Source organism: Epinephelus lanceolatus, chromosome 2 (genome assembly GCF_041903045.1).
Source record: "Epinephelus lanceolatus isolate andai-2023 chromosome 2, ASM4190304v1, whole genome shotgun sequence".
Classification (NCBI taxonomy): Eukaryota; Metazoa; Chordata; class Actinopteri; order Perciformes; family Serranidae; genus Epinephelus; species Epinephelus lanceolatus.
This window is the reverse complement of record NC_135735.1, coordinates 43,135,803-43,148,869: the sequence shown is the minus strand read 5'-3', so window position 1 is coordinate 43,148,869 and position 13,067 is coordinate 43,135,803. Positions and strand designations below refer to the sequence as shown.

At 42.3% G+C, this 13,067-nt stretch overlaps 1 protein-coding gene across 1 annotated transcript in view; it reads right to left on the bottom strand.

The window, feature by feature from the left end:
- Positions 1 to 12,845, bottom strand: part of LOC117250859 (neural-cadherin) — a 460,454-nt gene extending 447,609 nt beyond the window's left edge. The window contains exon 1 of the mRNA XM_033616852.2: positions 11,218 to 12,845. Coding sequence (XP_033472743.2) covers positions 11,218 to 12,286 — 1,069 coding nt within the window. The 5' untranslated portion in view covers positions 12,287 to 12,845. The remainder of the gene's footprint in view (positions 1 to 11,217) is intronic.
- Positions 12,846 to 13,067: the final 222 nt, after the last annotated feature.

Sequence of the window (13,067 nt, the reverse complement as noted above, 5' to 3'; positions counted from 1 at the left end):
TATGTCCCTTTCAATTTTTTCAACCAAACCTGTGCCCTTAGAATGGGATTCATCCCTTTGGCCTCTGCCTCTCATGTCTGGCTGCCAGCACTGTAAGCCTTTGTACAGCAGCCTCTAGGGCTTTGGTTACTGACATTACATTGTATTTCTTTACGAGCCAGGTCCTGTCCTTGATCACCACATCACTCTGTAGTTAAGCCAGCATACTAACCTGTTCACCTGTTGTCTTTATTTTGGTTCCCGGTATTAGTTTCAAAGACACTATGGCTTTAACTATGGCTTGACTTCCTGATCCTCAAACAATCAGACTGCAATGACAAAATGCTTTTCCAAATGTACACTTCTTGATGCATCAGTGCAATGACTGCTTACTTTGTGCATGACATTAATAGGAGAACTGTTTTTTCGAACTGTTCTGTGAAACAAGCACATGGAAATGGAAATGTGTGTTCTTTGCATAATACATGTGAGGAATTCATGAATGGTAGATACATTGACATAGCTCTCTGGCACTTACATAGAGCAGAGGAAGGTCACATTGTCAAGTTTTAGGTATGGATACCTGTAACACTTGCCTCCAGCTCAGGTAACATGGGTTCAAATCCAGATTTATGATAATATGTTGTAATTTGTTACCTGCTCTCAGACGCGTCACATCAATAGAAACCGAGGGGGCACGTGCCCCCTCAGATTTGAGGGATGATTTTTTTTTTTTTCCAACCAATTTTATTTTACTTACTTTACCTTACTTATTATTTTACCATCTGGCTATGATCAGTGGTCATATTGAGTGAAATGTATTCTAAATAATCTCCTTCATCTCAGGCCCATTTAGTGGCCGTAACTTGCATAAAATGCATAAATGGTAATTTACGCATTATTTATTAGGATTTAGGGGTGATTTCCTGTTAGTAGTGATCACACACGGCAACAGAGCAACCATCTTGATAATAAACAATCTTTGGCCGATCATGTGACCGCTCACAGCTTTCCCATTGGATTTTAGTCACCCAGGTCTCCCATTGGACAGCCAATATTACCGGCTTGACATCTAGGCTTCCGGGTAAGCTATAAACACACCGATGGGATCAATGTAAAGGCTGAAGTGTCCTGCTTTCATTAAAAAAAGAATTACGTCGCTCTTATTTTCCGTTCCGGAAATAGACGCGAAAGAGTACCCCCCCCCCCCCCGTTTGCCTAGTAGCATAGAGAGTATCCATGGAAGTATCAGAAAAACTTGGGACGGGATTTATTTTGGTGTATCTGTGTTTCAACGTTAGGCCGCCTAACAAGATGGGTGAGTGTCTATGATTGTGTCCTTTTTTATTGCCTTGGCACGCCGTTGCCAATAACATTGGCTATCGTTATCTATGTCACGTTACGTTTTGCTGTCAGTAGTGGGAACCGGCCTGGGTTCACGTTTGTGTGTATTAACGTTAGTGTGTAGCTAAATATTTTATGCAATACAATAAACTTAGCTATGTTTGCAATATTTTCCTAGCTGCTAGGGTTTGTTTGAGAAAAACTCCTTTCCTCCTTACACAAAATAGTTTACATGGCAAGGTGTAGATGCGTTAAGTGTGTGTGTGTGTGTGTGTGTCTGGACGGGGGGGTCGGCTTTGAGTTTGGGCCCTATCCAACCTCAAGGCGTTGTGCAGCAGGGGCCCAAAATAAGTGATTTGAGGGCATCCCCCCAAAAAATTTGTGCGCGCGCATAGCACACAAACCCAATCCACTGTGCCCCCTCACATTTTGGGGTTGCATGACGCCCCTGCCTGCTCTTGGGCATTTTGACTGACAGGCTGAAATATCTGAACAACTATTGGATTGATTGTCATACAGAATTGTACAAACATTCTTGGTCCCCATAGTTTATATAGACTCAGGTGATTCCCTGACTTCTCTAAAGTCACATGATGGATTTGCACAATCAGCAGGTCAAATTTTTACTTTGTCAATACTAATTATTGCCAAATGCCAAAAACTAATGACATCCAAATCTGCCTACAGCTATGCCTTGTTTTGTGATAATTACAAAATATTAGCATGCTAAAGTTGGCATTTAGGTCAAAATGCTGCTGTGCCTCAGCACAGTCCCACAAAACTACGTATGTGACTGTAAACTAACTCTTAGTTAGTTAGTTAGTTAGTTACTCTGGTTAATAGGCTACCAAACCCCTGTTCAAACTTTAGCCAAAGTTGTTTTTCTTGAGGCCATTTCAAATGTATTCTATTGTAATATCTTTTGTGAGAGAATCTAATCTTTAAACACTTTATGTTCTAAACACTTTTCAGACAACATGAAGAGATTTTCTAGTTTGACATTTAAACAGCAGGGTTTATTTTAACAATACAGAAGTACAGTTTATGTACCTTAAATTAAATAAATGAAATAATCTAACAATTATTGAAAAATTGTGAAGTGTACAAGAGGCATAAGCCAAGGGAACACAGCAAATGTGTGTTACTCTGATAATAACACTTCTCCTACAGTTTTTGGTCATTAGGTGACAAGTGAGCTTTTCAAACTTTAAAAGGTTTCTTTTATCACTGAGCAGAAGCAGGTTCGTAAGATTAAAAACAGCAATTTTAAGAGGTGACTTTTGAAAGGTGAGAAACTGAAATGGCTACCGACATGCCTAGCTGCTCTGATCTGACATTAAACGATGAAATGCTTTGCAAGTTCCAGTTTAGCACTGATGGATTGCAGGTCACGGCTGAATCAGGGTACAACCCTGTCTCCAACCATTTTCAATCTCAGACAATGTTGGCAGCCTGTCCTGGTCTCTGCAATGCATTTGGGTCCAGATGCAAATCTGCCAAACGGGTCTGTGTCACAAAACATGAAGAGAGCACTGTTCTTACAGAACAAATGATGATAAGCTCTGAGAGTTTCTGGCAATGACAGATGGTGGAAGGAGTGAAAAGTCTATTTAATTTACTTCCACCATGTGTATCTGTATCTTCTGTAAAGCCAAACCATGGAAGAGAAATGACAGTATAACAAGACTAATAGACCCTTTCCAGTGAAAATCAAGTTTTTTCCTTGTTAATATGTCCACAGTCTGTTTTCTTTGTATGATACAAGACATATCAGAACGAAATAAGCAGTCAACACCATGCAGCATACAAATGACAGATTCAAGATTCAGACACGAATTCTGACTTCAAGGGTTTGTTATTCAACAAATCTAAGGAACCAATCCCTGTTGGTATGGCAAAACAAGGGGGACTGGAGGAAAGGCCATATTTTGCAAGCTGTTTCACTTGAAACTTTTCACAGGTGGCAATTGATAGACATGGTCTATGTAACATCTGTAGGGCTGCCCCCTGAAAGTCAGATATTCGAACCATCAGCGGAAGACCCCTCAGTCGACAAAGATTGCTTCAAGTTGAGCGATTGTTTGTTTTTGTTTTTTTTTGTCTTTTTGCCATTCAGTGTGCATTCTGATTTGACTGACATAATTCTGAGTCGGGTACAGCCCTAAACATTAGCAGCACATTATTAGCTGTTTGATAATGTAGTAAAGCCTAAGGCTAATGTTATCCATTATTGCTCACAAGCAGAGGTTTATGTGTTTGATGGGCTGAGTGAGGGTGAGCAGGTATACTCGAGCTGCAGGCGAGCGGCTGAGGGGTAATACAATTTGCATATTCATAGATATGTACATACTAAATGAGGCAAAGAAGTTATGTCTGAGCCATTTTAAGGCATGAAGGGATATACAGTATACACACATACATATATTTACACACACACAACTGAGTTTGAGCTTGAACTGATACTTAAGCTTCGTTCAGTGATTCAATCTCATGTACAACTTTGTATCCTTTAATGTCCCCAGCTTCAGCCTTTACTATCGTACAAATGCATTTCAAACACAGTGAAGGCTAAACTTGTTTAGACATTAATGAATGAACATAAATGTTTCAAACACATTGTTTCTACTGCAAATTTTCCACAGCAAGCATACATCTCATACATTTCCCCTGAAAATCTAGCCTTCGTTATGCTCAAAATCCAACCTGCTGTATTTAACACTTTTAACCACCCCTTCATCCAAGCAAACGCTGTACAACTGCACTCGTGTACTGGTACCAAAGTGAGAGTAACAGTGTTTTCCATTCCTCTCTTTGCTCACAGCAGATCATACAGAAACTCTCTAGCAGCCATTGAACCAGAAAAGTGTGCCAGTAAAAGCCAGCAATTCCACAGCACATTTGACAGTATCTGAAGCTGAGAAGTGAGATTCAACAAACTGCAGTTGGCAAACCATTGGTGAAAGACTTGGAGTCATCAACCAACAGGGATGCAGGAAAATCTAACTTCCTGTTGAAGCAAAGGAGAAGAACATTTGGAAATGCCTCTGGAAGCTACATAACTGCAGCGATGGCAGTACACTGACTATAATGTTTTGATGTTTCTCCATGAACTATTTATAACAAAGACCAAAAAACAATGAAAAAAAAACCCCAACAAAATCAACCATTATCGGGCACTGAAGAGAGTAAAAGGGAAAAGAAAAGCAAGCGGTTAGGGAGTCAGAGAAAGTCAGCTGTGGATGATGAGCTCAACTTTTTAACTGTGTGCATCTGTGGTTGTGTGTAATGTACTAATTTTTTTCACAACACAGAAAATAAATCCAATGAAATGAGCCAAAGAGGGATTCAAGTGTCTTTACACTGGCTTTGTGTAGGTTAATCTGGTTAACCATCCATGTGTACTCATTGTGTATGCATACACATGTGTGCACAGAAGACCAAATAAGTGCTATTTATGCTCTTTGAAGAAACAAATGGATGCAGACTCTGTTTCATCTCGATAAACAAAAGACAAGTAACATTATGCCGCTAACAGGCTTCCCTCACCGCCATCTGTCTGGGTATGGAATGGTAATTTAGCAACCCGGATCTCGAAATAAGCTCAGTGTTGTATTTTGTGGATCAGTGTATAGCGTGTGTGTGTGTGTGTGTGTGTGTGTGTATTGGGGTATGTGCTTGGGATGTAAAAGCACAGGTCATTTTGATCATTGTGTTATTGTGTTAACACACAATACGTTAGTATGTGTCGACATACACGTGTGTGTGTGTGTGTGTGTGTGTGTGTGTGTGTGCTTGGTTTAGTTGTGAGTGGCAGAAATCTGTGTGACATCAACCAACAGTTGTCCTGATTAAAGCCAGCTGTCTCTCTTCATTAACTAAAACTCCATACAATCAAGAACACACACATGCACATGCGATCTGCACACAGTGTTTTGTACTGGCAGATAATCTTGATATTCATTTTCCTTCTCTGTTATATTTCTGTGACACTTCTAACATGTAGAAAACACATCATGTGCAATCTCAGGCAACTAAATCTTAGTGATCACGTTCTGTTTTTGATACACATTCATAAATCCCCAAAATGTACTAAAGTAATTTAAGTTTTTAAGTAAGTATGTTTGAGTATGCGAATTGTTCATTAAATTTGTCTTTTATTCTACTGCATTTTGTAAAAGAAAAACTACCAAAATTACATTCAATTTGTGCAGTCTGTTGCTTTAAAATTAGCACAGAACAAGCATGGTGACTTTGAAAAATACAAGTGGTTCTACTGGGATACATACCAAAAATAAATAAATAAATAATCCCTCTTTATAATTAGCTAGCTTTACATTAAATGTTATACCTTAAACAATTTAAAGGAGGTCCACAGGCCTTGTTTAATGACACAAAGATGGCAGCTCTGCTACAATTAAACAAAGTGATCTCTTTCACATGTAAATGCACCAACACATCTTAAGACTTGGCATAAAAGTAACAGGAAATAATCAGAGAAGACAAAAGAAAAGAAAAAGAATTGAACCTTTCACCGCACTGATGTTGGCAAAGTGGTGACTGATGCCGCAGTCTGCCTGCTCAAACTGGATTTCAAAATACACTTCACATAACTTGCAAAGCATTTGTAAGCGATGTGTTACACATCTCTGACTGAAGCTAAGAAGTGTCAAATGGCTGTGTATAAATACTGCAGCAATTTGGAACAAACTGAAGAGGCTGTACTTATAGAAAAATGATGAAAACAATGAAGTCCCATATAAATCACAAAGAATTAATTTAATCCCAGCCAAGTGGCAGATTTGTATTTTAAGTCTCTAACAAACAATGTTTTTGATATTAAAACAAAAACAAATGACTCCCTGTGATGTGAAAGGGTCACTGATACTGCTGATCCCACTGAGAATCAACACCCCAGTTGCTTTTTGCAGCTTTGGGCTTGTTATTTTGGTTCATCTGCCAATGTGCAGCAGCTCACATGGAAATACAGCATGTTCCACTACCACACAATTGTAAATCAGTGGTGAAGGTGTCACATTCTAATCTGCACCCAAAAAAAGTTGAGGTTTGATATCCATCTTCGTCAAACACGTAACTGGGTTTTCAGGAGCTGGCTGACCAAATCTGACTTAAAACTCAATAGAAAATTGGGCTACCATTCAACATGTGGCAAGAGTCTTTTTTAAGAAAAGAAAAAAAAGTGCACTCAAGGTAGATCAAGATTTCATCTGTTTTATAGTTCTATTTTCCATAATGCAGGTCTCTTGTCACAAATACTGTGACCACTGTATCTGCCACAGAAAAGTGCATTATAGTCATTAACTATAAGGACTAGTCTCCCATTAATTTGATGCAGTGTGAGCTGGAAAGAAATGATACTTCAATTATAGAAGGAGGTAAGACCTTATCGGACACATAAGAAGAGAATAAGATATGTTAACAACTAAGCCAGGAAGAAAAAATTGGTATTTTCAAAAGTGAAAGATCTGAATAAGGACTCTGTGTGATTGACCAAATGAATCATTTAACTAATTATCCAAAATTAATAATTTCATTAATCATCATGCCAACAGGAGTAACTGCAGTCAAAGAACAGTGTCAGATTGGCTGTTTTAGAGGGGAGGAAGAGCCTTTGTGGAAAATTAATGGAGCACTCACTTGGTGCTCTTTAAAGTGTTGGCACATTATTAAACGACTTGTGAAAATGAAGGGTTCGGGATATAAGAGGCTAGATGTGCACGAATACACATAGGTTTATGTTAGGAAAATAAAAAATGAAACAAAAAAAAGCAGGGAAATGTACTCTTGTTTGAAATGAAGAGTAGCTGTGCATTAAAAAGAAACCCTAGGGAAAACAATGGGAAAGAAAAACCTCAGTGAGATTTATGTGTGCACACAGACAAGCTTGTTCTTGTCCCTTACTGTAGGAGGACAAGGCATTGGCTTTGATTCATTCCCTGGAGATTCCCCCGCGTCTTAACCCTAACCATTTCATGCTGAACTCCAACCATGAAGGTATTTATAAGGATGTACTCTTGGGATGTAGACCACCACTCTTTTAACCTAACCTTTGCCAAAAAACATTTTTTTTACCCTAAAAGTGTAATGGTGTACTTTGTTGGGGTGTTTTGCCCCAAAATCTGAGGTGAGTAGGGCTGCAACTAGGGATTATTTCCATTATTGATGGATCTGTCAGTTATTTTCTCGATGAACTGTTTTGTCAAGAAAAATGTCAGAAAACAGTAAAACATCCCGTGTCATTCCCAGAACCCAAGGCTACATCTTTAAATGGTGCGTTTTATCTGACCAACAATCCGAAAATTCAAAGCTATCCAGTTAATCCAGAGTGTCACCATCTTTTTTTAAGAGCCTATATTCGCATGCAGCCACCTAAAGAAAAGGGCCTATGGTATGTTAGTCAGGAACTTAAACAACAAAGACAGAAAAGCCCATTTGTGGAAGCAGATCGGCCTGACACCGAAATTTGTTGTTGAGTGTTGTGCTTTCATCACCATATGCTTTGTTAGCTTGTTGATAACCCTCTGTTGATGTAGCACTATGTTGGCTACCAAGCTAATGTGTATTTCAAGATATTATAGTCATAGAAACAAAACCCACACGCTGTGAGCGCTGGGATGAAGCACCTCTCATCGCCCTGCCACTGCTTTTCTGCCAAAAGAATAAATGCTACGTGGACACAGGAGTGTGGAGCATGAAACCAGCAAATGTTTGGAACTTAACGTGAAACCTGAAAAACACTGGACATTTTTTTGCTTAAAAAGATGACAAAAACAATTATTTAATTATCAAAATAGTTGCCAGATAATGTTCCTTCTATTGACTAATTGATTAATCGACACTTGTTGCAGCTCTACAGGTGAGTATCCACAGTGTGACTGTCTAAACTGACTCATGTCTGAAACGTGAGTATTATAACTACTACACACAGACACACACTAAATTCCTGCACTGCTGAAGTTCAGCAGCACTTGTGGAGTGAGCCACAAATGCAGACAAGAAGGAGTGATCTATGGTCCTGATATATAATGCTGCCAGCCTTGCACACACACACCGTCCCTCGAAGGATCATGTCAGAAGCTCTCTCTCTTGCGGTGTTAAACTGTGCCTCCACTCAAACTAAATCCCTGGAGTGAGAGTGAAAATAAGAGTGAGAAAGTAAGAGAGCAAGTGGGAGAGAGGGAGAGGAAGCGAGACAGAGAGACAGACAGAGAGAATGAGATGGGATTACAGGGATAATGCGAGCAGATGGAGGGAGGTCGAGGCTCCAGCAGGACTCTCCACTCCAAACGGATTAAAAGACTTCAACAGAGCTACCGACAACCAAACGGATGCTGCGTTCCTCGTGCTTGAGACACTGAGCTGAGCAGGGCAACCCCCCCTTCCCTGCCGCCCGCTGCTAAGGCCGGAAATGAAAACTTGCTGCCTTTCAGCATGACGCAGTAAACAGTTAGGTCATGGAAATGAATTTCAATCCACTGCCCCTCTCTTCCTCTCCTATCAAACACATAAAAGGTTAGGCTTTTGGGCTTTTTTTAAAAACCCATCCATTTAGGAAACATTTAGGCTGATCCTCCTCTTTAAATGTTGCATTAGCATGCATCCTTTTAGAGCAAAACACATCAGATATAGAAGCACCCAAGACACAGTGAAGACTCAATCATCCAAAGCAGCACTGGTCACAAAGGGATTTGGCCACATCAGCAACAATATGTCACGTGTCTCTAATCTTCAAATACATTAAGCCATTTTATATTTTATATATAACTCATCCTATTGTAGCTGGTTGGATTTAACAGGTGTACACCTTAAAATGCACTTTCTATGCACCAGCTTTCCTTTCTTAAAAATACAGATCCTGTCCCTGCCTCTCATACATAGTATTTGCATCTTTTAAAACTGACAGTAAAGCCGTGTTTTGTTTTGTCCCCCCCTCCACCAATATCCTGACAATTCATTCCTGACAAGAATGTTATTATTCGAGCTGTCTCCTGTGTTTGATTCCTGTTAATTTGCAAGAAAAAATAATAACACAGTCTGCCACAAAAGATGAACTTTTGACAGGAAGAAAACATCATCAACACATTCCATCAGCTGGTGAAATTTGTTCTACTTGCTTAAAATTTAAAAAAGAAAAAAGAGTTTGGACACCTGCCTACAAAAAGGCTTCCTGGGTAAATCTAGATGCCAAAAGTCCCAAATGAGCGCCTCCTTAAAATCAAACAGCAGCTGAATGTCTGAAGGAGGCTGCAATACCGCACCAGCAAAGTGTCACACTGGACACTGAGAACATATAGTTTTTCATCAATATTAGTGTGTTTAAGGAGGAAAGCATTGTGACAAATAGCCAGCATTGTTACTGGAAGTGTAAATTAGCATTGTGTGCCAACAGCAGGCTCAGCTTCTTTCTGCATCAGGATAGTTCACGTTACTAAAACCAATAGGTCACATTGATTAGGTCACTCCCCCAGTCAAATGCTGTTAACTGGTCTTAATGGAACAAGCTGCAGCTGCAACTGTTCTTCCAATCAAGTTATACAGATAAAAGGGCAAACAGACAGATACAGTACACAGATAGCTCCATAGACAGAACCCAGTGTAAATTCATTCATATGGTTTGCACTCTTTATTTTAGTCTCCAGTGCTCAGTGTCATAGTCAATTAGCCCACTGTTTAATCCACTCACATATGCATTTATTAATGTGAAAGTGGCTGCATGTTAACGTGCTCTCTGTCTCTCTGCTCTTGCTTTATCCGCAGGTGATAATTAACCTGTTGGTACGGTGGCCATTACGCGCCACACGTCTACCCTGACATCCCAGCATCTGTTGCTGCTGGCAGCAGCAGCAGCAGCGGACACATTCGTGCTGCCCTAATTTATCCAAGCACATGAATCATCATCAGCACTGATGAATGTCACTCAGTTTAACCTCTATTGTAAACACCGGGTACTCTGACACTGCTTAGCCTGATCTTTCCTGGATTGCAGATTTGGACCTGGTCAGAGCATGAGTGTGAGGCCAGCTGGGAATAATGATGCTGTGGGTGGGAGCAAGGTACCCCAGTGGTTTGCACTCACTTATCACAGCAATAGAATTCCTGATTAGAAACCTGTTGGTTTCATTACACCTCAGAGACAGCCCCTAGTGACCTTACACCAGGACCCTGACCTCAGGATGCAGCACATAGTGGCTGTGACCCTGCTCCTAAAGAGTTAAGTTTTAAATACATTGTCCCAGTGGGACAAACTTCACTAAAGGGATTAGTATAACCTGTAACACCTACTGTATAAGTGCTGTCTTTCTCTTCTTTATTACCAAACATACTGTATTTTGTCTAGTGGATTCCAGTCTAGAGTCCGGGGACCCTAGGGAAAAGTTCTAGGGAAGAAAATTCACTTTGTATCACATCACAATATCACCAGAACTGATGTGAATCAAGTTTAGGCTCTTTGTTAGGGCACTCTGCCTCTCCGTGCGTATTTACGCACACAATACAATACGACAAATTCAACGGAATGACACAAAGATATGACATATTATGTTTACATACTCCTCAGCGTGCCTCGCAGGGAACGCTCACGAGACAGGAAATGTGCGCACAAACCGTCATGTTCAATACTGTCTCTCACTTTCACTCCCTCTCTATTTCACACTCCGCCACACACACACACACACACACACACACACACACACACACACACACACACACACACCGGGTCTCTCTTCCTCTCTCTCTCTCTCTCTCTCTCCCTCTGTCTCACACACACACACACACACACACACCGGGTCTCTCTTCCTCTCTCTCTCTCTCTCTCTCTCCCTCTGTCTCACACACACACACACACACACACACACACACGTTCGGGTTTCCTCTCACCTCTCTTATCCTGAACTTTGACGGTGATCTCCACCAGAGGCTCAGTCTCTCGGTCCAGTCTCCGTGAAATGACTATATCCCCGCTGTCCCGGCTCACGCTGACCGGTGAGCTCTCCACGTCGGGCTCCACCAGCTCAAACGCTGGTGACTGAAACCTCACCGGGTTCAGGTTCATTACCACTGAACCGATCCCTGCATCCTCGGACACGTTGATGAAAACGGGGCTGTCTGATTCCAACACTGACCTGGACCTCCGCGCTTGTGCTTTAATTTGCGATTTAGGTTTCCGTTTCCCCGGTTGGGAGTTCAGGGAGGGCGCCACGGGCCATTGCCGTGGATTGATCTCAACAGCTATGCTCTGGCTCGTGCGAGGTGGCCACCCGCGGTCCCGGGCAAACACTTTAAACTTAATCGGTTCATCCAAGCCGAGGATAGAGTCCACCAGGAGAATGTCTCCGGTTTTGGGCACCGCGTAGAAACTCCCGTTTTTGGGTAAGGCGAAGTAGATGAGCTCCGCGTTTTTCCCGCTGTCATCGTCCCGCGCAGTGACCGTGTAGATCGCCGTGCGGAGCGCAGTGGCATCATCCAGGCTCAGTTTCACATCTGCATCTGGAAAGGTGGGCTGATGGTCGTTGGTATCCAGGACGTCCACCTTGATGGACGCCACTTCAGCAACAACCGGAGACTCCTCTTCCACTTCCCATGAGAGTCCCGCACATTGCCCGCAACACAAGCCAAGACCAAGTGCGTATTCAGCCCTCTCCTCCCGGTCCAGAACCCCAGAAGTCTTCAATAAAATATGCCCCCGCTTGTGGTGTGCAAAGACACGGAAATTCTCGCTCCCGTCTCCCTGGAGTTTAAAGTGCGCTGCAAATTCCCCGGTGCCGCACAGCCGCTGCGAGTTGAGCCGCTTTAACGGGACGCTCAGTCCGTTGACCCGGGAGCCCGGAGACGAGTTCTCAAACACATGCCCGTGAAAGAACGGGACCTGCTCCACGGTCCCGTTGCCGTGTGCGCACGAAACCAAAAAGGGTAAAAACACGACCCAAATCATGACTGAATCTCTCATTGGCTCCACTGCACTAAAGCGCTCGTGCCACGCAGAAATCCATGGGTGCACTCGTTCCTTGGGGGTATTTCTCCTCTTTCCCTTTATGATCCAAAACTTCCATTAAATTGGAACGCAGATATTTGTTGGCACCATACTTCATCTCGACGCAGGAGAACTTTGTCTCTGTGCGTTTGTGTTGTGCGTCCTCCTCCTCTCCTGCTCTACCCTGTCTGCTGTCTCACCAGCAGCGCTGCCTGTCTGTGCGCGTCCCAGGAAAAAAAATGCTTCTTACAGCTCGAGTGCGCGCTTACCTCCGTTCCCTTCCTCTCTCTCTTTTTTCGTGCGTTGTTTCCGACCGATCTCACACGGGTATCACACTTAATCCGTCTCGCGTTTGAGTTGCTGCAAACTGTGCGCAGCCATTTAACGGCTCGCTTTTGAGATGGATCCGGTCCCTTATTATAAGGAAATCAGTTTCCTTTGCCACTCAAATGAACTGGTGAGACGTGGTTCATCACGGGGGCATCACACTGAACCGACTGTTTTACGCATGCATTGCCAAAGCATCCAGCGCAATGCATCTGAAACAGAGTGATGCAGCGGTAACTGATTCTCCTATCGGAAATGAACTTCTCAGCAAAGGAGCTGCGAGTCGAATCAACTCGTGCACGCGCACAAACACCCACACTGCCACAGCCGACAGTGCGTAAGTGTATGTGTGTGTGTGTGTGTGTGCGTGTCTGTCTCTGTGTGTCGGGGATCCTCAGGGAAACAACCCGACCTCCCTTCTCCCAGTGAT